Source organism: Babylonia areolata, chromosome 18 (assembly GCF_041734735.1).
Source record: "Babylonia areolata isolate BAREFJ2019XMU chromosome 18, ASM4173473v1, whole genome shotgun sequence".
In the NCBI taxonomy this organism is placed as follows: domain Eukaryota; kingdom Metazoa; phylum Mollusca; class Gastropoda; order Neogastropoda; family Buccinidae; genus Babylonia; species Babylonia areolata.
This window is the reverse complement of record NC_134893.1, coordinates 338,789-364,768: the sequence shown is the minus strand read 5'-3', so window position 1 is coordinate 364,768 and position 25,980 is coordinate 338,789. Positions and strand designations below refer to the sequence as shown.

The 25,980-nt window shown below is 45.4% G+C and overlaps 1 protein-coding gene across 1 annotated transcript in view; it reads right to left on the bottom strand.

Moving 5' to 3' along the window:
- The window catches only part of LOC143293119 (PRKCA-binding protein-like), a 94,341-nt gene extending 84,698 nt beyond the window's left edge, over nt 1-9,643 (bottom strand). The window contains exon 1 of the mRNA XM_076604029.1: nt 9,534-9,643. Coding sequence (XP_076460144.1) covers nt 9,534-9,562 — 29 coding nt within the window. The 5' untranslated portion in view covers nt 9,563-9,643. The remainder of the gene's footprint in view (nt 1-9,533) is intronic.
- Between the last annotated feature and the right edge of the window lie 16,337 nt (nt 9,644-25,980).

The window sequence follows — 25,980 nt, the reverse complement described above, 5'->3', positions numbered from 1 at the left end:
AAATCCTGGAAGGTGTAGTCAGTCATATACAGGATTAAGGTGCCTGGCAGACACAATTAAAATGCTGGAAGGTGTAGTCAGTCAGGATTAAGGTGCCTGGCAGACACAATTAAAATCCTGGAAGGTGTAGTCAGTTATATACAGGATTAAGGTGCCTGGCAGACACAATTAAAATCCTGGAAGGTGTAGTCAGTCATATACAGGATTAAGGTGCCTGGCAGACACAATTAAAATCCTGGAAGGTGTAGTCAGTCATATACAGGATTAAGGTGCCTGGCAGACACAATTAAAATCCTGGAAGGTGTAGTCAGTCAGGATTAAGGTGCCTGGCAGACACAATTAAAATCCTGGAAGGTGTAGTCAGTCATATACAGGATTAAGGTGCCTGGCAGACACAATTAAAATCCTGGAAGGTGTAGTCAGTCATATACAGGATTAAGGTGCCTGGCAGACACAATGAAAATCCTGGAAGGTGTAGTCAGTTATATACAGGATTAAGGTGCCTGGCAGACACAATTAAAATCCTGGAAGGTGTAGTCAGTCATATACAGGATTAAGGTGCCTGGCAGACACAATTAAAATGCTGGAAGGTGTAGTCAGTCAGGATTAAGGTGCCTGGCAGACACAATTAAAATCCTGGAAGGTGTAGTCAGTTATATACAGGATTAAGGTGCCTGGCAGACACAATTAAAATCCTGGAAGGTGTAATCAGTTATATACAGGATTAAGGTGCCTGGCAGACACAATTAAAATCCTGGAAGGTGTAGTCAGTTATATACAGGATTAAGGTGCCTGGCAGACACAATTAAAATCCTGGAAGGTGTAGTCAGTTATATACAGGATTAAGGTGCCTGGCAGACACAATTAAAATCCTGGAAGGTGTAATCAGTTATATACAGGATTAAGGTGCCTGGCAGACACAATTAAAATCCTGGAAGGTGTAGTCAGTTATATGCAGGATTAAGGTGCCTGGCAGACACAATTAAAATCCTGGAAGGTGTAATCAGTTATATACAGGATTAAGGTGCCTGGCAGACACAATTAAAATCCTGGAAGGTGTAATCAGTTATATACAGGATTAAGGTGCCTGGCAGACACAATTAAAATGCTGGAAGGTGTAATCAGTTATATACAGGATTAAGGTGCCTGGCAGACACAATTAAAATCCTGGAAGGTGTAGTCAGTTATATACAGGATTAAGGTGCCTGGCAGACACAATTAAAATGCTGGAAGGTGTAGTCAGTCAGGATTAAGGTGCCTGGCAGACACAATTAAAATCCTGGAAGGTGTAGTCAGTTATATACAGGATTAAGGTGCCTGGCAGACACAATTAAAATCCTGGAAGGTGTAGTCAGTCATATACAGGATTAAGGTGCCTGGCAGACACAATTAAAATCCTGGAAGGTGTAGTCAGTCATATACAGGATTAAGGTGCCTGGCAGACACAATTAAAATCCTGGAAGGTGTAATCAGTTATATACAGGATTAAGGTGCCTGGCAGACACAATTAAAATCCTGGAAGGTGCAGTCAGTCATATACAGGATTAAGGTGCCTGGCAGACACAATTAAATCCTGGAAGGTGTAGTCAGTCATATACAGGATTAAGGTGCCTGGCAGACACAATTAAAATCCTGGAAGGTGTAGTCAGTCATATACAGGATTAAGGTGCCTGGCAGACACAATTAAAATCCTGGAAGGTGTAGTCAGTCATATACAGGATTAAGGTGCCTGGCAGACACAATTAAAATCCTGGAAGGTGTAGTCAGTCATATACAGGATTAAGGTGCCTGGCAGACACAATTAAAATCCTGGAAGGTGTAGTCAGTCATATACAGGATTAAGGTGCCTGGCAGACACAATTAAAATGCTGGAAGGTGTAGTCAGTCAGGATTAAGGTGCCTGGCAGACACAATTAAAATCCTGGAAGGTGTAGTCAGTCATATACAGGATTAAGGTGCCTGGCAGACACAATTAAAATGCTGGAAGGTGTAGTCAGTCAGGATTAAGGTGCCTGGCAGACACAATTAAAATCCTGGAAGGTGTAGTCAGTTATATACAGGATTAAGGTGCCTGGCAGACACAATTAAAATCCTGGAAGGTGTAGTCAGTCATATACAGGATTAAGGTGCCTGGCAGACACAATTAAAATCCTGGAAGGTGTAGTCAGTCATATACAGGATTAAGGTGCCTGGCAGACACAATTAAAATCCTGGAAGGTGTAGTCAGTCAGGATTAAGGTGCCTGGCAGACACAATTAAAATCCTGGAAGGTGTAGTCAGTTACATACAGGATTAAGGTGCCTGGCAGACACAATTAAAATCCTGGAAGGTGTAGTCAGTCATATACAGGATTAAGGTGCCTGGCAGACACAATGAAAATCCTGGAAGGTGTAGTCAGTTATATACAGGATTAAGGTGCCTGGCAGACACAATTAAAATCCTGGAAGGTGTAGTCAGTCATATACAGGATTAAGGTGCCTGGCAGACACAATTAAAATGCTGGAAGGTGTAGTCAGTCAGGATTAAGGTGCCTGGCAGACACAATTAAAATCCTGGAAGGTGTAGTCAGTTATATACAGGATTAAGGTGCCTGGCAGACACAATTAAAATCCTGGAAGGTGTAATCAGTTATATACAGGATTAAGGTGCCTGGCAGACACAATTAAAATCCTGGAAGGTGTAGTCAGTTATATACAGGATTAAGGTGCCTGGCAGACACAATTAAAATCCTGGAAGGTGTAGTCAGTTATATACAGGATTAAGGTGCCTGGCAGACACAATTAAAATCCTGGAAGGTGTAATCAGTTATATACAGGATTAAGGTGCCTGGCAGACACAATTAAAATCCTGGAAGGTGTAGTCAGTTATATACAGGATTAAGGTGCCTGGCAGACACAATTAAAATCCTGGAAGGTGTAGTCAGTTATATACAGGATTAAGGTGCCTGGCAGACACAATTAAAATCCTGGAAGGTGTAGTCAGTTATATACAGGATTAAGGTGCCTGGCAGACACAATTAAAATCCTGGAAGGTGTAATCAGTTATATACAGGATTAAGGTGCCTGGCAGACACAATTAAAATCCTGGAAGGTGTAGTCAGTTATATGCAGGATTAAGGTGCCTGGCAGACACAATTAAATCCTGGAAGGTGTAGTCAGTCATATACAGGATTAAGGTGCCTGGCAGACACAATTAAAATCCTGGAAGGTGTAGTCAGTCATATACAGGATTAAGGTGCCTGGCAGACACAATTAAAATCCTGGAAGGTGTAGTCAGTTATATGCAGGATTAAGGTGCCTGGCAGACACAATTAAAATCCTGGAAGGTGTGTAGTCACTCAGATCAACAGGATTAAAGTGCATGGCAGACAGAATGTACTTAGTTTATTGCAAATGAGCAAGGAGATGCCAGATTAAATATATTACTTTTTTGGTTCATATAAACACATGCACAGCCACCCGTCTACAAAACCTGTGCATATGTTCACAAAATCCTAAACCTCAAACATGCCTACACACACACACACACATACACACACACACACACACACACACACACAATGACTCAGTAACACATCAGGAGAACAGCTGCTGCCAATCTAATCATCCCGTCTACCACAGGCTAACAAATGGACCTTGTGTTCCCTTCTGCCTGGATCATTCAATGTTCATGGACAGAACACAGCAAGCGGATTCAACAACAGCTGCATTGTGCAACATATGGCTGTGAGAAACTACATTTACATAGTAATGTCATGGAAGTCATATTTTGCATAGACATACCATCTGCAACATGGGGTGGGGGTGGGGGTGGGGGGTGGGGCTGGGGAACTCACACATGTGCAGCGGATTGGACGTGTTTCTTCTTCGTTTGTCATCAGCAGCCGATATTTTGAACTTTTATAAGTTTTTTGTCAGTAACCCACTGTGAATTTGACTGTATTCTGCTCCTTTACCACTAGCCGTTTTAAGGTGATGGAGTCTCCCGTCGGTCCGACAGATGAGTAGGCAGGCAGGCTTATCTGTCGGTGTGTGTCCTCATATGGGAGAAGAGGCCGATTCTGGATGCGCAGCACTTCCCACAGGTGTTGCAATGGAAAACGTCTCCAGAAGCTGAGCCCTGCTTCCTTCGCTTACACTTCTCCTTAATGTCCAGCGTTCTCTTGTTTTCTTTATGCCACTAGAGCACAGCATCCTCCAGCCAGAGCGGTCAAGGACATCAGTTTCCTAGGAAACGATGTCTATGTCACAGGCTTTGAGGTTTGTCTTCAAGGTGTCCTTGAAACTCTTGCAGGGTCTTCCAAGTTCGCGGTGGCCTTTCTTCAGCTGGCCATACAGTAGCATCTTCGGGATCCTGCTGTCTGTCATGCGGACAACATGTCATGTCCAGTGTAGCTGGCACTGGATCAGCAGGCTTTCGATGCTGGGCAGGCCGCTCCTCTCTAGGACCTGGAGGATGGAGACCCTGCCTTGCCACTTTATGCCGAGGATCTTTTGTAGGCATCTCTTGTGAAACTGCTCAAGTTGTTGAATGTGACGGCGATACGTAGTCCATGTTTCACAGCAGTACAACAAGGTGGTCAACACAACAGCTCTGTAGGTTTTGATTTTGGTGCTGAGCCTGATGCCTTTGTTGTTCTACAGCTTGTTGTTGAGTCTGCCAAAGGCGGTGCTGGCCTTGGCGATGCGCAGCACCACTTCTGCATCAAGGGCTCCATTGCTGCATAGGATGCTGCCCAGGTAGCAAAACATGAGGTTGAGAACCTGTCCATAATGAATTGCATGTCCTCATGGGTGTGTGCAGCAAACGTGCAGTCATCAGCAAAGAGGAACTCTCTCAACTGTGCCTCAAACACCCTGGACCTGGCGTGGAGTCGCCGCAAGTTGAAAAGTTTGCCATCTGTGTGAAACTGAATGTAGATGCCCTGGTCACAGTCTTGGAAGGTGTCAATCAGCATGGCAGAGAAGAGAATGGAGAACAGTGTGGGTGCCAGGACGCAGCCCTGCTTCACTCCATTTACCACAGGGGACGGATCCGACATGTCAATATTTTCCTGTACTCTCGCCTGCATGCCATCGTGGAATGATGCAATTAGCTGGATTAGGGTTTTAAGGTAAGCGCTGGCTATCGGCCCCAACATACCACCTTACTCAAGCCTTCATCAAGACCCGCCATTTTCAACACCACTTCCGGCAACAACAACTTCGCTTCAAAATTATATACTTCTTCAGTTTGTCATCATTGCGCCACCACTACTCTATTCTAAACCATGTTGCGAGGATGCTTCCTCCCTATCATCATCTTAGCTTTTGCCTGCCGTTCTGCCCCTTGTTTTCCCTCTGCCCAACTTGAAAATCAGTCTACCGTCTCAGTCTCTGCCTGGTTTCACCGCCCACTTTCCCATGTCTTGAAACACCTTCACCATAATCCTGCGCTTGCTGCCCTTGTCTTCTGTAATCAGGAGACATCCAAGTCAACCCTGTCCCTCGCTCCATCTACCCTTGTGGGATCTGCGAGCAAGAGGTGACGCGGCAGTGCAAAGGCATATGCGCCAATGAGAAAGGTGACGTGGCAGTGCAAAGGCATATGCGCCAATGAGAAAGGTGACGTGGCAGTGCAAAGGCATATGCGCCAATGAGAAAGGTGACATGGCAGAGCGAAGGCATATGCGCCAATGAGAAAGGTGACGTGGCAGAGCAAAGGCATATGCGCCAATGAGAAAGGTGACGTGGCAGAGCGAAGGCATATGCGCCAATGAGAAAGGTGACGCGGCAGTGCAAAGGCATATGCGCCAATGAGAAAGGTGACGTGGCAGAGCAAAGGCATCTGTTGCGACAACGAGAAAGGTGACGTGGCAGAGCAAAGGCATCTGCGCCAATGAGAAAGGTGACGTGGCAGAGCAAAGGCATCTGTTGCGACAATGAGAATGCGGTGTCTGGTTCCACCATTCCTGTGTCAACGTTGACTCCTTGGAATACTCCCTTCTGGGCCGTTCGCACGTGCAATGGCTTTACCCAAGGTGCGATGGGATCAACTGCGACACATTTACATTTAACAGCTTTGAACAGTCCTGCTACAATAGCTTTGACCCTCTTACCTCTCAGAACCATCACAGTACGTTGGACTCGTTCTCTTCTACTACGGACGTGTTCTCACCCACGCTCACAAGCAGCCCCCATCAGCAGTGCCGCAGCACCACCCACACCAGCAGTCCATCACGCAGCAAGTCCAGTCATCAACGCTCCTCAGCTCACTTTAATAGCAGCTGTCCTGTCCATGGCCTACCCAAGAAAACCAACCTAACCAGCAGCTGTGGTGAAGTAGAGTGTGCTATGGGCTTAAATGGGGAGACTGGACCACACAGTCGAGTGTCATCCACTTCATGGATGCGTCTTTGGGTGTGTTGCAAGTGTATCTCTCGGGCCTGGTTAACACTGGGATATCAGGAAGTGTAGAGTATAACATTGTCACGCAGTCCCAAACCAAAATGGACCTCCACAGCAACAACGTCATCGTCATCCTTCCTCCTCCATCATCATCAATGTAAACAAAACAATCTCAAAGTTTGTGGCCTTTTATGCCCTGCTCTCATAGTGACCTCAGTTTCAATACCCTTCCACTTCCATGCTTGAGGTGAGTCTTGTCAATGTCTTCAATGTCGGCAGATTCATGGTGGGCTGTTGTTTGGGGGACATGATGGCGGTCTCCACTCTGTGAGGGACTCTCACTCAGTCTGGCTCTGCGACTAAGCCATTATTGTCGTTAGTAGGTGTCACTGCATATCAACAAATCCATATGCTAGACCACATCTGTAAGGCAGATGCCTGAGCTGCATAACCCAACACGCTTGTCAGGCCTTGAGCGCATGCATATATCATTACATATTTGTGTGTCTATCAGTGTGGTTTTCTTTACAAAATTTTGCCAGAGGACAACACTTTTTGTTGCCATGGGATCTTTTTCAGTGTGCCAAGTGTGTGCTGCAGATGGGGCCTTTATTTATCTTGTAATCTGAATGAGTGAATTTATGCTGTTTGATTTTCCAGTCAAACTTGGCAAGACCAGGAATGGAACCCAGACCTTGACAGAACTATAATGCAGATCAGCATCTTCACCATTCTGCCACCTTCTACCCAACTGTGCTAAACTGACTGATTCAACTTAATTCTACTATTCTAGGACTTAATAAATCAGCACTCACAGATGGTGTTTGTTTTCCTGTCGGAAAACACAGTGTTGTGTTTCGAAACAAAAGAAATCCATAGCACATTAACAATGACTAGTCTTGTTTTAGTAATTAACAGTAAATCCCATAATCAATTGTTCTTTCACCTAGCTGATTAACAACACTCTCCAAAGTATCCAATAAAAGTTGGACACAAACACAAGCTGATTAACAACACTCTCTAAAGTATCCAATAAAAGTTGGACACAAAAACTAGCTGTTCTGTGTTTATCATACTGTATGCTATGTGACTGAACAATAACTATTACTTACTAACAAGACACAACTAGCTGATTATTTTGTAATACAGATGAAAGCCACAAATGCATTTTATATTGTGCGCATGTGTGTGTACGTGTGTGTGTCAAAGTCAAAGTGAAAGTCAAAATTTTATTTCATGGTGGTAATTCACTAATAAGCAACAACTGCTTTTTTAAAATTAAAAAAATTTTTTTTTTTTTTTTACATCAAACCATCTGAAAGAAAGAAAGGAAGACAGAAAGAAAAAAGTGAAATACATACATTTACATAAATACATACTCAGAAGATTTGTGTGATTTGTTTCACACACATTATATATAATACAAATACACATGATCAAGTGAGTGGAAGATTACTCCACAAATTCCTGCCAGAGTATAGGAAACTGGATTTGTAGAGGTTATTTCTTGGTCTAGGTATACATGACATATGGCTGCGTCTTTGATGATTAGTCTTAAGAGTATATGTAATCTTTTCCGGAGCATTTGCGTTTAACATTGTGCATACAAACAGCTTTGCTGAAGAACAGCCTGTTGTGGAATAATATGTTAAGTTGTTTGTAATCCATATGGGTCAGGGAGCTTGACATTAGAAATACTCATTTCAGTGCTCTTTTATATATGTGATCAATTAGTTTTAAAATTCTATTGTTACAATTATCCCATGAAATTAGTGCAGAATCTACAATTGGTAAAAGATGTGCACAGAAAAAATGTTTAGGTGAATGGACATCAAGGATCTTTTTTAGTTTTGCAAACTTAAGTATCTGATTGTCAAGACATTTTCCTATATAGGTCACATGGTCAGTCTGAGAGAGATCTAGGTCAATAAAGACACTCAGAATTTTATGTGTATTCACCTCTTTAATTCTGTTTTCTCATAGAAATATTGGTTTGAATTTATGTTTCATCTTTTGTCTTTTCTGTCATGCAGATGTATACATACATGCACTTTGTTTTTTTGTGCATTTGAAGACATATGATTTAATTGTGTCTAATCACTGAATCTCTGCATGAATATTAACTTGAAGTTCATTTGAAAGTTTACAGGAATCTGAACTGCTTGAATGAAAGGAGGGGTCATGTGCAAAAATTTCACATGCGCTAAGATAGATCCCTGTGATACTTCATGTTTTGAGGTTAATGTTGTGATTTGATTATCATATAACTGTTACTGTTTCCTATAGGAAAGAAAAGATCTACAATTGTTTCTTAAATTGCTTATTTGATGCACATACTTTTAAATAGTCTCTACAGTGTATTTCAATATCTATTTCTTTTGTTATCAGCGGTGGTTTTATTTCTTGTCTAACTCTTTTCTTTACAAATGGTGCATCTTGTTATATACAGAAGAGAATGTATTTATCCAGAATTTAATTGTTGCATCAGAATCTCTTATCTGACATATGTAATCTTAGGCCAGTTTGCTATATCAAAAAGAAAGCATCTTCTTTAAAGTTCCTATCACATACACTGTGATATAGTTTTATTTCCTACCCATTATGTCCTCTGTGTGTGTGTGTGTGTGTGTGTGTGTGTGTGTGTGTGTGTGCAAGTGTGTGCGTGTGTGTGCATGCGCTTGCTAGTGTGAGTGTATATGAGTTTGTGCATGTATGTGAGCATGTGTGGGATTGGGAGTTGGGTGATGTTAGTGTATGCACAAGTGAGTCCATATATGCCCACTATTAATGCACAAGTGTGCATTTATTGCATGTTTGCTTGCATTAACTTGTGTGTGCATGTTTGCATGCATGCCAGTGAGAGAGAAGGTGAGAGAAAGAGAGGGACAGAGAGAGAGACAGGGAGAGACAGAGAGAGAGAGAGAGAGAGAGAGAGAGAGAGAGAGAGAGAGAGAGAGAGAGAGAGACAGACAGACAGACAGACAGACAGAAAGTTCGAGTCGTGTGATCTTGTGTGTGTGTGTGTGTGTGTGTGTATGCGTTGCGCGCGTACGTGTGTTTGTGACACTGACAGTGTGTGGATTCTTTGAACACGAAGTCAAAATTACAGGGCTCTTCGATCGTGTACTGAAAAAGCAAGCCACTCACAGCCTGTCTTCTTCCATTTCGTAATCCATAGTCGCTCTCTTCTGCAGCTGCTGTCTGGAGCCGCTGAATCAGTGAAACCATGCAGTCAGCCGAACTGCCGATATCGAACCGGAAACACGAAGACGAAGTTCCAGGTACGCATGCGTATCTATCTTTATTTACAGTGGAAACGTGTGTGTGTGTGTGTGTGTGTGTGAACTCAGAACTCAGAACTCATTTAATTGTCGTTAATTCATAGGAATTATGGACACTATAAACTAAACACAACAAGCAAACAAAAAGTAAAAGCAATAATTTTTTAGCACATGCAGGATATTCCATAAGACATAATTATGGACTGCGAACTTTAAAGGATTCATATATGTATTTTGCCAGTTCTGGTTGGAAATAATTTTGTGGCAACAGAGAACTCGGCCTTTGGATTATTGTGTTGCCAGTGCCATCTGGCCAATGAATCGAAGACTGGGAATTAACTGTCACAAGTAGGCGAGATCTCAAGTCTCAGAGTACACACTACACTTGTCCAGAAAATGCAGTTCATCCTCTATAACTCCACATGATTTACAAAGCCGGTCTTTCCTAGTTACGTTGTAGTGACGTCCACGCTCAATTTCAAGTTCATGTGCACTTATTCGCAATCGACATAGTGCTCCTCTGTGTTTAGTATTTTTGCAGCTGATCAGGTAAGGTTGTAATGTATAAGTATTTGCAATTTTGCAATAAAAGGAGAGCCTTGAAATGGTCTCGTCTTTCTGCTGTTCCAATATTGAACATATTTATCCTGTAGTTTATTCATGACTGAACATTTTAGTCGCTTTATGCTGAGTGTGCCTTGGTTCTCCCACACGTGGGAGAATCCAATTGAAACCAGTATCTTTTTGATAAAATTAAGCCAAGGAACTTTTTCCAATGAATTCATCGATAACATATCATCATATGCTTGCCTCAAATAGCTATCTTCTTTTGATGGTGTACCCAAAATGAGATGACCTGACACACTGCGGTCAGAGAAATGGGGTATCTGCCGAGCTCTGCCAGGACTGGTAACTTAATTGATCTTTTGTGTACGCCCATTAAGCTCCTACAGAAGTTGACATGTACATTTTCTGATGGGCATTTTTCGGAGAGAAAGGCATCAAATTGGTTAAACAGCATAGAGGGCGTGGAGAAGTTTGTCGCAGTTTGATTTAGGTTCTACTTAGGTTTTAGCTAGGTATTTACGCCTCTGCGCACACAGGTCATTAATAGTCAGTAATGACGGCTGACCTGCCAATTTGAAGATCGATTGAATGGAAACCACACCTCAGCGCCGTAACTGAGAATTGGAGTGACTAAAATGTCAAACAGTTGCGTCATTACATCCATTTTTGACTCACTTGTGTAAACAAAGTGAGTCTATGTTTTAACCCGGTGTTCGGTTGTGTGTGTGTGTGTGTGTGTGTGTGTGTGTGTGTGTGTGTGTGTGTGTGTGTGTGTGTGTGTCCGTGGTAAACTTTAACATTGCCATTTTCTCTGCAAATACTTTGTCAGTTGACACCAAATTAGACATAAAAATAGGAAAAATTCAGTTCTTTCCAGTCATCTTGTTTAAAACAATATTGCACCTCTGGGATGGGCACAAAAAAAAAAAAAAAAAAAAAAAAAAATGAAGCCTAATTATATGCAAACTGCATTTACTGTTATATTTATATCAGTTTTTTGTATTCTCTAAACTTGGCACTTTGATCTGATATTCTGACCCACGTGACAACAAGAGCAGACATTATTATCATTTTTTGTTCAAACAGGAACTTCTTTTGCTAGCATGAAAGTTTTATTTATTTTTGCAAACATTTTGGTGGTGCAGATAGTAAAAAAAGGGAAATTACTCTGTAATTAATGTTAGGGGGCTTAATTCGCTTTAAAATTATCTTTCTCATCTTAAACATTACATTTTGAAATTATACTCAACACATAAAAAGCTTGATTTTTTAAAAAAAAGTGTATCACAAGTGAGTCTTGAAGGCCTTGCCTCTCTTGTTACTTCTTTCCCTCGCACACTGCGTTTCAGAGCATGCGCTGCTTTATGTCCTTGTTTGGCTAAGTGGTCTTCAGCAAGGTGAAAACTTCCACTCTTATGAAAAATAACTCCCAAGTATTTGTATCTATCCGTCGTTTCGATGCAGTTATCGCCACATGAAAAGAGCACTGGTATTTTGGGGTCGTTTTTTGTGAAAATTACGACTTTTGTTTTGTCCCTGTTGATTTTAAGCCCCCATTGCAGACATTATTCATGTAGTTGGTCTAGTTTGTTTTGTAGTCCTACTTTTGTTGTCGAGAGCATCACAATGTCATCCGCATATAACAGATAAGGGATCTGAGTCTTGGTTGTTTCGTTGATGTATGGTGAGGTGTCATCGTGTATATATTCTCTTATGTCATTAATGAAAATATTGAATAACGTGGGGCTAATAACATTTCCCTGAAATGTGTGTGTGTGTGTGTGTGTGTGTATGTATGTGTGTGTGTGTGTGTGTGTGTGTGTGTGTGTGTGTGTGTGTGTGTGTGTGTAAATATGATGAAATCAGACACGGGTTTATCCAAAAGAAATATGCTTGCGTTTGACTTGATTTGACTTGTTTGACGTTTGAGGTCTCCATACAAGAGACTCGTTCGTCGTTCTGTGGATAAGAACTAACCCATTTAACACACATGCGTTATTGGCGAGCTATAAAGTTATAGTGTCTCAATCAACCTAATCTTCACATTCTGGTGAGTACAAGGTGGGCAGATTTCTACAGTGACAATCGAGTCGATTTTGAAGGAGTTTATGCAAGGTGAAGTTATGATGTTGTTTGGCAAACTGTTCCGGAGGGAAACAACCCTGTTTGAGGGGGAAGAAATCTAACTTAACTGAGCCTGTGTCGGTTTTTCTCCTGTTTAAAGCTGCATGTGACCTCGTAGGTCTCTCCCACAGGCGATCGAGCTCGAACTTTGGCAGTTTGACGTCGTAACAGCCCTGGAGGTGTGTGTGTGTGTGTGTGTGTGTGTGTGTGTGTGTGTGTGTGTGTGCATACATACTGACACACACACACACATATATATATACATATATATAATCTATATGATATATATATATATATATATATATATATATATATATATATATATATATATATATATATATATATATATATACGGATGCTCCTACGATCTCAAGAAAAGATGTGCAAACCAAAAATTAAAGCGACTGCAAACTGAGGAAAGTGTTCGGTCGCTGCCCATGTTTCTTCCACCCCTGACCCTTCTGACGACAACCTCCAGCTTTTTACAGGTGACAGCGTTGGAGCAGGTCAACAAAGTGGAGGAGCTGAAAAGAAGAGAACTGTTCTGGATATGTAACACTGGGACAGTTTTTGTTGGACTGAACTTGAGAAGCGACATCCATGGGTTTTCATTATGAACTCTAATTCGTGGAGTTACCAGTCTGGTTTGTCGTGGTGGTGGTTACACACGATCACTGAGATACAGAGAGAGAGAGACAGAGAGAGAGAGAGAGAGAGAGAGAGAGAGAGAGAGAGAGAGAGAGAGAGAGAGAGAGAGAGATGTGTACATAGACAAATGAAGGAATATTTAGAATATGATAACTTTACGTAGTAGAAGACGTCGGATGCATGTCTATGTTCCCTCAGCTCTATGTTCCCTCGGCTCTATGTTCCCTCAAGTCAAGTTACATGCTATGTCATGTCATGTCAAAATGCCATGTCATATCATGCCATGTGCCATGACATATGCCATGCCATATTACATGACGTAAATATCTCTTGACTTGAGGGAACATAGAGCTGAGGGAACATGGAGCTAATTCTCCTAACAAACCGCTCTATGTTCCCTCAGCTCTATGTTCCCTCAATTCAAGTTACATGATGACCAGAGGTCAACTAATGGTCAGAGTGACCAGTGGTCAAGCAATGGTCAGTGTGACAGTGTTCAAGCAATGGTCAGAATGATCATTGGTCAAGCAATGGTCGGAGTGACCAGTGGTCAAGCAATGGTCAGAATGACCTGTGGTCAAGCAATGGTTAAACTGTAGTCGCTTGACCACTGGTCAGATTGACCATATAGCTTGACCACTGGTCAGTCTGACCACTGCTTTACCACTGGTCACTTTGACATGACATGACATGACATGACATGTTACTTGACTTGAGGGAACATAGAGCTGAGGGAACATAGAGCTGACCCCAAGACACGTCATGTAAGGTCAGAAAGATGATGTAAAAAATAGCATTACGTCACGTGTTATAAGTACAGTCTGTGACCAAGCTGCCGGCTGGCAGCGAAAATTCAGATTTTGATTTATTTTTGTTTAACAAAATACGTGCTGGTTTATCATATATATATATATACAAAATTTAAATGTGTGCCACCACACCAAAAATCTCCATTTAAGGACAATAAATTATCTTGCGATCTTGTGAGATATGTGTGTGGTTCGTCCGTCGGGATCGACGAGGACGATCTAGTCATCCTGGGGGTGGGTGGGTTGGGCTCTGTGGGTGCGCAGATGACTGATCAGGCCAATCCGCGCCCGGAAGGTTCTGACGCAGTGTGGACAGGGGATGGTGGCGGCTGTCGGGGACTTGCTGGCACTGCTTTTCCTGGCCTGTCTGCGTTGCATTGCTGTAGCGATTCTGTTGGCCTCACAGGATTTGGCGCCTTTGTGGACAGCTGAACGCCACTTTGATCTGTCCATTGCATTCAGCTCCCATGTGTCGTGGCTGATGTTGAAGGCCCTCAGAGAAGCTTTCAGAGTGTCTTTGAAGCGCTTCTTTTGGCCTCCATGAGAGCGCTTGCTATGTTGGAGTTCGCCGTACAGCAGTTTCTTGGGGAGCCGGTGGTCTGGCATGCGAATTACATGGCCTGCCCAGCGCAGCTGGGCCTGCATCAAGATGGTGTAGATGCTGGGCAAGTTTGCACGAGTGAGCACCTCTGTGTCATGGATCTTCTCTTGCCACTCTATGCCGAGAAGTTTTCTGAGGCTGATGGTGTGGAAGTGGTTCAGCTTTTTAGCGTGGCGTTTGTAGACCGTCCATGATTCACATCCATAGAGCAGTGTGGTGAGAACTATGGCCTTGTATACTTTGAGCTTCGTCTCCAGGGTGACGCCTTTCCTGTTCCAAACGTTCTTATTGAGTCTGCCGAAAGCAGCGCTGGCTTTGGCGAGTCTGGCATTCACCTCGTCATTGATGACAACTGTGCGAGAGAGTGTACTGCCCAGGTATGTGAACTTGTCGACAGCGTTCAGTCATTGCCCGTTGATGATGTTTGGTTCAACGAAGGCTTTCCTGGAGCTGGCTGGTGCATCACCTCAGTCTTCTTTGTGCTGATTGTGAGGCCAAAGTTGTCACAGGCAGCAGAGAACTTGTCGACGCTGTGTTGCATGTCAGCTTCGGAGGCAGCGTTGAGAGCGCAGTCATCAGCAAACAGGAAGTCGTTGACGGTGTCTGTCCTCACCTTGGTTTTTGCTTGAAGCCTCCTGAGGTTGAAGAGTGAGCCATCTGTGCGGTACCTGATGCCAATGCCTACGTCAGCGTCTCTGAAGGCATCTGTCAGCAGGGCTGAAAACATGAGACTGAACAGGGTGGAGGCAAGAACACACCCTTGCTTGACTCCGTTGGAGACAGGGAATGGTTCTGAAGTCTCTCCGTTGTCTTGGACTCGGGCCAGCATCCCATCGTGTAGTTGCCGTATGATGGTGATGAACTTTCTGGAACATCCGTACTTCGCCATGATTCTCCAAAGGCCATCTCTGCTATCAGTATCGAAGGCCTTGGTCAGATCGACATAGGTGGAGTAAAGGTCGGCGTTCTGTTCCTGACACTTTTCCTGGAGCTGCCTGGCAGCAAACACCATGTCAATAGTTCCGCGTTCTTTCCGGAAGCCACACTGGCTCTCTGGTAGGAGACCTTGCTCAAGGTGCGCTATGAGACGGTTGAGTAGCACTCTGGCCAGAGTCTTGCCTGCGACAGACAGCAGGGATATTCCACGATGGCTGTCACAGGCCTGACGATTTCCTTTGCGCTTGTACAGGTGCATGATGGAAGCGTCTTTGAAGTCCTGTGGAACTGCCTCATGCTGCCAGATGAGCTGGAACAGCTGATGAAGCTTCTCATTCAGCGCCATATCACCTTCTTTGTAGACCTCAGCTGGAATGGAGTCTGAGCCAGGGGCTTTGCCATTGGATAGCAGACGGATAGCTTTCTGGGTCTCCTCCAAAGTTGGAATGGCATCCAACGACTCACTGACTGGCACCTGGGGGAGGCGGTCAATGGCTTCATCATTGATGGTGGAAGGGTGGTTCAGTACGCTGTCAAAGTGTTCAGCCCATCTCAAGGTTCCCGTCCTTGTCAGTGATCAGGGTAGAACCATCAGCACTGAGGAGTGGAGCAGATCCAGAGGTGGTGGGACCGTAGACTTCTTTCAGGCCGTTATAGAAGTTCTTCATGTCGTTCCTGTCTGCAAAGCCCTGGATTTAATCAGCTTTGTTGCTCAACCAGGAATCCTGCATTTCCCGCAGCTTCAGCTGGATGGTGCTGCGTGCGCTCTTCAGTATGTCTTTCTTTGACTGTGACTTGGGATCTTCAATGTGGGCTCTGTAGGCTTGGCGTTTGTCTTCCAGCAGCTGCTTGATCTCTGTGCAGTTCTCATCCAACCAGTCTTTGTGCTTCCTGACCGAAGGCCCCAGGCACTCCATGGCAGTGTTGTACACCGTCTCATGCAGTGCGCCCCATGCTGCCTCCACATTCTGGTTGTCCAGCACGGTGGACTCAAGGCGTTCCTCCAGGGTGTGAGCAAAGCTCTGCTTGATGTTGCCTAGCTCCAGCTTGTTGGCATTAGGCGTTTGGGTGCTTTCATGCCCTGAGGCCGTCTCTTGGGCTGGATGCGGAGGTTGAGTTTGGAGACGATAAGGCGGTGGTCTGTCCAGCACTCGGCGCCGCACATGGCCCTCGTGACTCGTACGTCCTGCCTGTCCCTCTTCCCGACGATGTCAAAGTCCATGAGATGCCAATGCCCAGAGCGAGGATGCATCCATGACGTCCTGTTACGGGTATGGAGGCGGAAGACGGTGTTTGTGATAAGAAGGTCATGCTCGGCACATGTCTGGAGAAGTAGTTGACTATTGCTGCTACAGTTGCCAACCCCGTGCTTCCCAATCACGCCTTCCCAGGAGGTGCTGTCACAGCCAACTCTCGCGTTAAAGTCACCAAGAATGATGAGCTTGTCTGCGTTGGGAACAGTGGTGATGACAGCGTTCAGGTCCTCGTAGAACTTGCCCTTGATCTCATCCAGGTTGGTCATGGTGGGCGCGTAGGCGCTGACAATGGTGGTAAACTTCTTCCCGTTGCATAAAGGGAGTTTCATCGTCATCAGGTGATCGTTCACTCCTTTCGGGGGGCCAGCCAGCTTGCCAATGAGGGTTGTCTTCACTGCAAAGCCAACTCCAGCCTCACGTCTCTCTTCAGGTCCGTGACCACTCCAAAAGAAGGTGTAGCCTGCGCCTCGCTCACATAGTTCGCCTTCTTCAGCCAGTCTAGTCTCACTTAAGGCAGCGATGTCGATGTTGTGCCTGGCTAATTCACTCGCAATGAGTACTGTGCGTCTCTGTGGTCTGTCTGAGTCACCTCTGTCCAGAAGCGTACGCACGTTCCATGTGGCAATAGTCAATGGGGTGCTCCTTGCTTTCTTCTTTCTTTCCTTTGTGTGTCGACCGCTTGAGTAGGGTCCCCGTCAGCCGCGGTATGCTGACTAGGGTGGTGTGGAGCAGGCAATGTTTAGGGCACCTTTCTAGCCCCTTCTTCATGCCATGGAGGTGAGCAGTGCTGTCCTGAAGAGGGCTGCTCAGTCACTCAGGGGGCTGCCGATCTCCACCGCTGCTCCAGTCGGTGAAAAACGACCCTATGGCCTGAGCCGCCTGTGTGCAGGTCCGCGGCTACGACTGCCAGTGTACCCACACCTGTCGCTTCGTCGCTCTCCTGTCACCACAGGGCTTGGGGAAAATGATGGTATGGGATGAAGGATGACTGATGACTTGCGCAATGACTTTGTTTATAGTGAGGAGGAGTTGCGCACCGTCGACCTCACTCTCTTGTCTGAGACCGTCTGTATCCAGTGGCAAGACGAGGTCAAGATGACTGCAGATGGAAACGGATGCAGTGGATGACCAGGATGTCCTATGTGCCTCATCCTGCCCTCAGCAATCCACAGTGCTCTGCTGCAACCGCCTTCCTCTCCGTTGAACCATGAAGGTTTCTTCCGCAGAGTCCGCCGGATCCAGTCTTCACATGCTTGGGTAGACAAGCCCTAACTCACCGAGGGTTTGAGACCCGTCGGCTACCCTCACCTAGTTTAGTCAGCCTGTCAAAGCCGTTGCCCGGGGGTTGGGCGCTGCCGCATGCTAGCAGCTTCTTGGACCCATAGGTGAGAGCTGGATGCCGGTGGGGACCAATAGAGGACGAACCACTCCCGAAAGAGCGTGACAAATACCCCCTCTATAGGTACTACCCCTCCCGTGCACCCCCTAACCCCCTGTGAGATATATATATATATATATCCCCTCGACGACGTCGATGTTCTAGAATTGGTGATATAAGAATTTTCAGTCTCTCCTGATTCGGTTTATCCTTCAGACATGACCACAAGTTTGTTGCTTGGTGCCAGTTACGGTGACCATATTCCATGGAGCAGTGAACGGACATGGGCATCGTATAGCTGCCGTGTACAAACTTGAAGGTCTGTTGTGTCAGGTGGTCAAAGGGTATTCAAATGATGCCAACAATCCTGTTAGCTTTGGCTGTAGACTGTGCTGCCTGGTCCCTGAAGGACAGTCCACTATCAACGAATACTCCTTGCTTCACCCCACTTTTTGCCACTTCAATTTGTCTTCTGTGGAATCAGAGCTGCCATTTGTTTGTCCAGTTCTGTAGTTGGTCCAGATCACCCTGTAGGTCTTGAGGGCCTTGGTCAGTATCAGTCCTGGTGTAGAGTTTTGTGTCGTCAGCAAACATCTTTACGTTACTTTTCACTGTAGTGTTGTGAATGTCGGAGACTCAGTTATTTTCTAAAGACAGTCTTCGAAGAGACTTAACCATTAAGATCTTCCACTGAAACTATAAAAGTTACTGCCCGTGTTTTGCACACGACACTATTCAACAACGATTGAGCCAGTCGTTAACGGACACAAACATTACATTGGCGACGAGGATGGGATACTGATGGCAGCCCAGCTGGAATAATATCAGCTGTACTGACACAAGAAGGCCGCATCGTCCAGTTTGCAGGTAGAACTCTCACCCGTACAGAGCAACGCTATTCGCAAACTGAAAGAGAAGGATTGGCCATCACCTGGGTTTGTGAATATTTTCACATTTACATCTTTAGTGCTCCATTTCCTGTGCATACTGATCACAAACCTCTCGTCCCAATCTTCAACAATCCAAGAACTCAGCTGTCAGCACACATTGAGAGATGGATCATGTGGATACAACCACACGAAATAGTTGTACATTACTGACCAGGACATGATAATCCTGCAGATTATCCCAGTCGTCGTCCAGTGAACCTGACCCCCAGTGGCAGAGAAGAGAAAATAGCTGAAGAATATATGAACTATGTTGTCACAACATCAACGCCAAAAGCAATGACAGTGGAAGAAGTTGCAAATGATTCGGCAGAAGACCCAGCACTCACAGCTGACACCAACGCGCTGATTACAAAGCAGTGGCACAACCATGATGAGAAAATAGATTCTGAAACTTTCAGGACACTGCACCTCTGTTGCTCAGAACTCTCTTTGGCACGTAACACCCGCATTGTGCTGAAAGTTCGACAGATCGTCCTACCTCAGTCCCTTCATCAGAAAGCTGTAGACATTGCCCACAGTGGTCACCAGGGCATTGTGAAGACAGTGGCACTTCTACGTGAGAAAAGCTGGTTCAGAGGAATGCAGTCTGTGGAGGAAAAAACAGTCCAGGGATGCACGACTGACTTGTCAGGTTTCCACACTCACATCAGCTCGTGAACCACTCCAAATGTCTTCACTTCCCAAAGCTCCTTGGACCGAACTCTCTGCTGATTTTGGACATCTTCCAAATGGACAGTATGTGCTTGTTATCCAAGACGAGTACTCCCGTTACCCAGTTGTCGATGTCGTTAACTCTACATCTGCAAAAACTGTGATTCCAAGACTTGACAAAATATTTTCAGAATTTGGATATCCAGAAATACTGAAAACCGACAGCGGTCCTCCATTCAACAGCAAAGGCTTTACACAATTCTGTACCCACAATGGCATCAAACACAGAACAAATCACCCCAATGTGGCCTCGTGCCAGTGCTGAAACTGAAAGATTTTTGCGCACCCTGAAGAAATCCATCAAAACTGCAACAACTCCTAACTTCAAACAAGCCATGCATCAATTCCTGTTGGACTACAGAACGACACCACACACAACAACTGGTGCTCCTTCTCCAACAATACTATTTGGACGCAGTCTTACAGGCAAACTTCCTCATATTGCTGACACTCATCAAAATGATGGACCTGTTCGACAACATGACGCCACTCAAAAACAGAAGATGAAGGACTATGCTGACAGGAAAGCCTATATCAAACATTCCAAACTGGAGGTAGGTGATGCAGTCCTGCTGAAGAACCAACAACCCTTCAACTCCACTCCATACCAACCAACCCCTTTAATCATTGTCCAGAAAAAGGGGCAATGATCACTGCACAACAAGGACAGTGACATGTCACCAGGAACAGCAGCTTCTTCAAGAAGTCACCCCCAAATCCCACCCCTGCAGCAGTTGAACAACAAATATGTATTATCAGTTGGAAAGTTAAAATCTGTTTGTTTATTGATCGTAAGGATAGTTTAACTTTTCATTCAAGGAAGGGGTGGAAGTAGTGTTGAGACTGTCGGAGACTCAGTTATTAAAAATAATTACTAAAGACTGTCTTCGAAGAGACTTAACCATTAAGATCTTCTGCTGAAACTATATAAGAGTTACTGCCCGTGTTTTGCACACGACACTATTCCACAACGATTGAGCCAGTCGTTAACAGACACAAACATTACATTCACGTGTTCAGGAAGACCGATGAAGATGACGAAAAGAATGGGACCAAGAACGCTGCCCTGAGGTATTCCACTGGTCATGTCTGCTTCTGATGAATGTGTGCCGTTGACAACGACCTGCTGGTGTCTGCCTGTCAGAAAATCGGTGATCCAGTCCAATACTTTGCCACGGATTCCATGAACTGCTGCTTTTCTCAGCAGTTTGCGGTGATGTTGTACTCTGCTGATCAGTTGGTTGCACAGCAGGTACTCCATCATTTGTTCTCTCACTAGTTTCTCCATTATTTTGCAGACAATGCAAGTTAGGCTGACTGGACGGTAACTGCTGGCTTGCAATTTGCTTCCTTTCTTTTTAAAGACTGGCGTTACAAACACACGTTTAGGTTTGATATTGATTTTTAAAAAAAAGCATAAAATGATTTAAATCAACAAACCATTCGCACATATGGGTCAGATATTTTACATTCTTCAGACATTGATTTACATGATATGGCACCTCGTGTTCTGGTGCCACCTGTCCCTCCCTGGGAGTTAACAAAAGCAAACGTTAACATAGGTGCTTCTGACACTACAAAAGGAGAATGTCCAATATAGCAGCATCTGTCAAATCTGAATTAGAATAAAATGTTGATAATTATTTTAAAAGTTTACACTGATGGCTTGGATCTGGATGATAGCAGTGCTGGATGTGCTTTTGTGATTCCTAACCTAAAAACAGAAAAATCATATTTTTTAGGCAAGGGACATTAAATGTTTACAGCCGAATTTGTGGCCATCCTTATGGCGTTAAATCATCTTGCTTAAGTACCAATGACGATAAGTAATATCCTATTTTGTGTTGATTTTCAATCTGTTTTAAAAAGTTTGCCTTTTTAGAATAATCAGAGAGAAGATTTATTGTTTGAAATGAGGTATTTATTGCACGCCCTATTTATGAAGGGTGCAAATGTTGATTTTTATTGGACCATCCCATGCTGGATTCCTGTATAACGACCAAGCAGGCAGAGCAGCAAAAAGGGGAGCACATAATTATACAGTACAGAAGTATAGTATAAAAGTATATTGCCCATTGTCATACAAGGACTTAAGTAATACGCTAGAAAGAGACTTTTACAGGTGCTTTCATTCAACACAAAACCTCGTCAGTTGACTCTCTCAGACTTTGGTCCGATTCGCAGACCAATTCCAAGTCCGATTTTCAGACGATAACCTAATTCATTATGGACTAAATGTTGTTCTAATATCAAGTGCATGTGCTTTTGTAACCCGACAATTAAGCATACAATTTTTGACTGTAGTTTGATGAAATCTTATATACACGATAGTGTGTCTTCACAAGTGACTGAGAACGTTGATGGTTTTGAGATTTTGCATTCATTATTAGTTGTTTCGCTTGTTAGAATAACGACTTCTCTTTTACGAAGTCCTTTAAGCATGTTCTGTAATTGTATTTAGATATTTTTTTTCAAATTTCATACACCCCCTCCCTCATATACCCGGTGTCCCCCAACTCACCATTCACCACTTCCCCACTCTCTTCTATCAGGTCAGGTCAGGTCATTAGATCTGCTACTGGTAACCTGTAATCCAGTACAACCTGTTCAGGGTCGGGTTGCCGGCGACTAAACCGGCACTCCCACCGCTCCCTTCTGGGACTGGTGAGGCGGGTGGCTAGACACCCTTATGGAGATCCATAAAAGGGCGTTGGCTCAGGAGAGCCACCGACGGCCATCTAGCTCCACTGTGCTGTGTGCATGCCACACGCAGTTGGCCCCCGGGGTGTGTCTACCCATGCATGCGAAGTCTGGATCCGGCAGAATCTGCGGAAGAAACCTATCGGTTCAACGGAGAGGAAGGCGGTTACAGCAATGCACTGTGGAGTGCAGAGAGCAAGATGAGACACCGAAAGGATATCTTGGTCATCCACTGCATCCGTGCTCATCCTCCAGTCGTCTCGACTTAGTCTTGCCACTGGAAATTGGTGGACCCGAACGAGAGAGTGAGGTCGCGGTTGCGCAACTCCTCTTCACTTTAAACAAACTCATCGCGCAAGTCATCAGTCATGCAAAATGACCTTTCATCCTTCATCACTTCATCACCCCCAAGTCCTGTGGCGACAGGCGAGCGACGAAACGACAGGTGTGGGTACACTGGCAGTCGCAGCCGCAGACCTGCACGCAGGCGGCTCAGGCCATAGGGTCGTTCTTCGTCGACAGGAGCAGCGATGGAGCTCGGCAGCCGTCTGAGAGTCTGAGCAGCCCTCTTTAGGAATGCACTGCTCACCTCCCTGGCATGAGGAAGGGGCTAGAAAAGGTGCCCTAAAAATTGCCTGCTCCATATCACCCTGGCCAGCATACCGCGGCTGGCGGGGACCCTACATCAGCGGTCGAAACAAAAAGAAAGAAAAGAAAAAAACAAGGATCGTTCCTCTCACCATTGGTGCTTGGAACATAAGGAGTCTCCTGGACAGAGATAACGCGGACAGACCCCAAAGGAGAACGGCACTAGTTGCATCTGAACTCGCCAGATACAACATTGACATCGCAGCCTTGAGTGAGACTCGGCTTGCAGGCGAAGGCGAGCTCTGTGAACGGGGATCTGGTTACACCTTCTTCTGGAGTGGACGAGGAAGCGAAGAGCGACGTGAGGCTGGCGTTGGTTTTGCAGTAAAAACAGCACTTGTCAGCAAGCTAGCTGGAATCCCAAAGGGAGTCAACGATAGGCTTATGACCATGAAACTCCCACTGGCATCTGGCCAGAAGCACCTCACCATTGTCAGTGCCTACGCCCCAACCATGACCAACCCGGATGAAGTGAAGGCGAAGTTCTACGAGGACCTTCACTCTGTCATTGCTGCTATCCCTAAAGCAGACAAGCTCATCATTCTTGGGGACTTCAATGCTAGAGTTGGCTCTGACTACATCTCCTGGGATGGAGTGATTGGAAAGCACGGTGTGGGCCACTGCAACCCAAATGGATTGCTTTTGCTTCAGACTTGTGCAGAGCACAAACTGCTGATAACCAACACAGTTTTCTGCCTCCCTACCCGTAACAGGACGTCATGGATGCACCCTCGCTCAAAGCATTGGCATCTCATCGATTACGTCATCATCAGGAAAAGGGATAGGCAAGATGTACGTGTAACAAAGACCATGTGCGGCGCCGAGTGTTGGACAGACCATCGCCTTGTAGTCTCGAAGCTGAATATTCGAATCCAGCCCAAGAGACGTCCCCAAGGCCAGAAGGCTCCAAAACGGCTCAACATCGCTAAGCTGAATAACATCACCATCAAACAGTCCTTTGTGGAGCTGCTGGAAGATCGTCTGGAATCTGCCTCTCTGGACAACCAGAATGTGGAGTCTGACTGGAGGACCCTGCGTGAGCTGATCTATAGTACAGCTTCAGAGACCCTGGGACCCATGACCAGAAAGCACAAAGACTGGTTTGATGAAAACTGTGATGAAATCAAGCAGCTTCTGGATGAGAAACGCCGTCTGCATCAAGCCTACCTGAGCAACCCAAAGTCCACATCAAAAAAGGATGCGTACGATGCCATCTGCAGGACTGTTCAGCAAAAGTTACGCCAGATGCAGGATAAGTGGCTGAGTGACAAAGCTGATGAGATCCAGGGATATGCTGACAGGCACGATATGAAGAGGTTCTATGATGCCTTAAAAGAAGTCTACGGCCCCACATCCTCAGGATCATCCCCCCTCCTCAGTGCAGATGGGAATACCTTGATCACCGAGAAGGAGAAAATTCTCGAACGCTGGGCTGAGCACTTCAACAGTGTCTTAAATCGCCCTTCCTCCATAAATGATGAAGCCATAGACCGTCTCCCACAAGTCCCCATCAACGAAGCACTGGACGAAACGCCAACACTTCTTGAGACCCAGAAAGCAATCCGTCTGCTATCCAGTGGCAAAGCACCTGGCTCAGACTCCATACCAGCAGAGGTCTACAAGGATGGAGGCACTGTGCTGACTGAGAAGCTCCATCAGCTGTACTCACTCATGTGGAAAGAAGAGACGATCCCCCAGGATTTCAAAGATACATCTATCATTCACTTGTACATGCGAAAGGGGAACCGGCAAGCCTGTGATAACCATCGGGGCATTTCCTTGCTCTCCATCACAGGCAAGATACTTGCCAGGATCCTACTAAACCGCCTCACAGCACACCTTGACCAAGGTCATTTGCCTGAGAGCCAATGTGGATTCCGGAAAGAGCGCGGAACCACCGACATGGTGTTTGCTGCAAGGCAGCTGCAAGAGAAATGTCAGGAGCAAAATGCTGATCTGTTCTCCACCTATGTCGACCTCACTAAGGCCTTCGACACCGTGAGTAGAGAGAGACTGTGGAAGATCATGGCCAAGTACGGATGCCCTCGGAAATTTATTTCCTTGGTCAGCCAATTCCATGAAGGCATGCAAGCTCGAGTCCAGGACAATGGCGAAACATCTGCTCCTTTTGCTGTCACAAATGGTGTCAAGCAAGGCTGCGTCCTGGCTCCAACGCTGTTCAGCCTCATGTTCTCTGCAATGCTTACTGATGCCTTCAGAGATGGCCTAAAGTACCGAACAGATGGCAAGTTGTTTAACCTCAGAAGGCTTCAAGCAAAAACGAAGGTCATGACAGACATCATCAGAGACTTTTTGTTTGCTGATGATTGTGCCCTCAACGCTGGATCTGAAGCTGACATGCAACTCAGCGTCGACAAGTTTGCCACTGCCAGCAGGAACTTCGCCCTTACCATCAGCACGAGGAAAACTGAAGTTCTCCATCAGCCAGCCCCAGGGAAACCCTACGTTGAGCCCAACATCACAGTCAACGGTCAGAGACTCAGTGCGGTGGAGCGGTTCACATACCTTGGCAGCACACTGTCACGAAATGCGACCATCGACGATGAAGTGAACGTCAGGATTGCAAGAGCAAGCGCAACTTTTGGCAGACTCAGTGCAAATGTCTGGAACAGAAGAGGCATTAGTCTTGAGACCAAGCTAAAGGTCTACAGAGCAGTAGTTCTCCCCACACTACTGTACGCCTGCGAAACTTGGATAGTGTACCAACGACATGCCAAGAAGCTGAACCACTTCCACACAACATGCCTCAGGAAGCTACTGAACATCAAGTGGCAAGACAGGACCCCAGACACAGAGGTGCTCGCAAAAGCCACCCTTCCCAGCATCTTCACCATCCTGATGTAGTCCCAGCTTCGCTGGGCTGGACACGTGGCGCGCATGCCAGACCATCGGCTGCCCAAAAGGCTCTTCTATGGCGAGCTGCAACAAGGGAAGAGATCACACGGAGGTCAGAAGAAGCGCTTC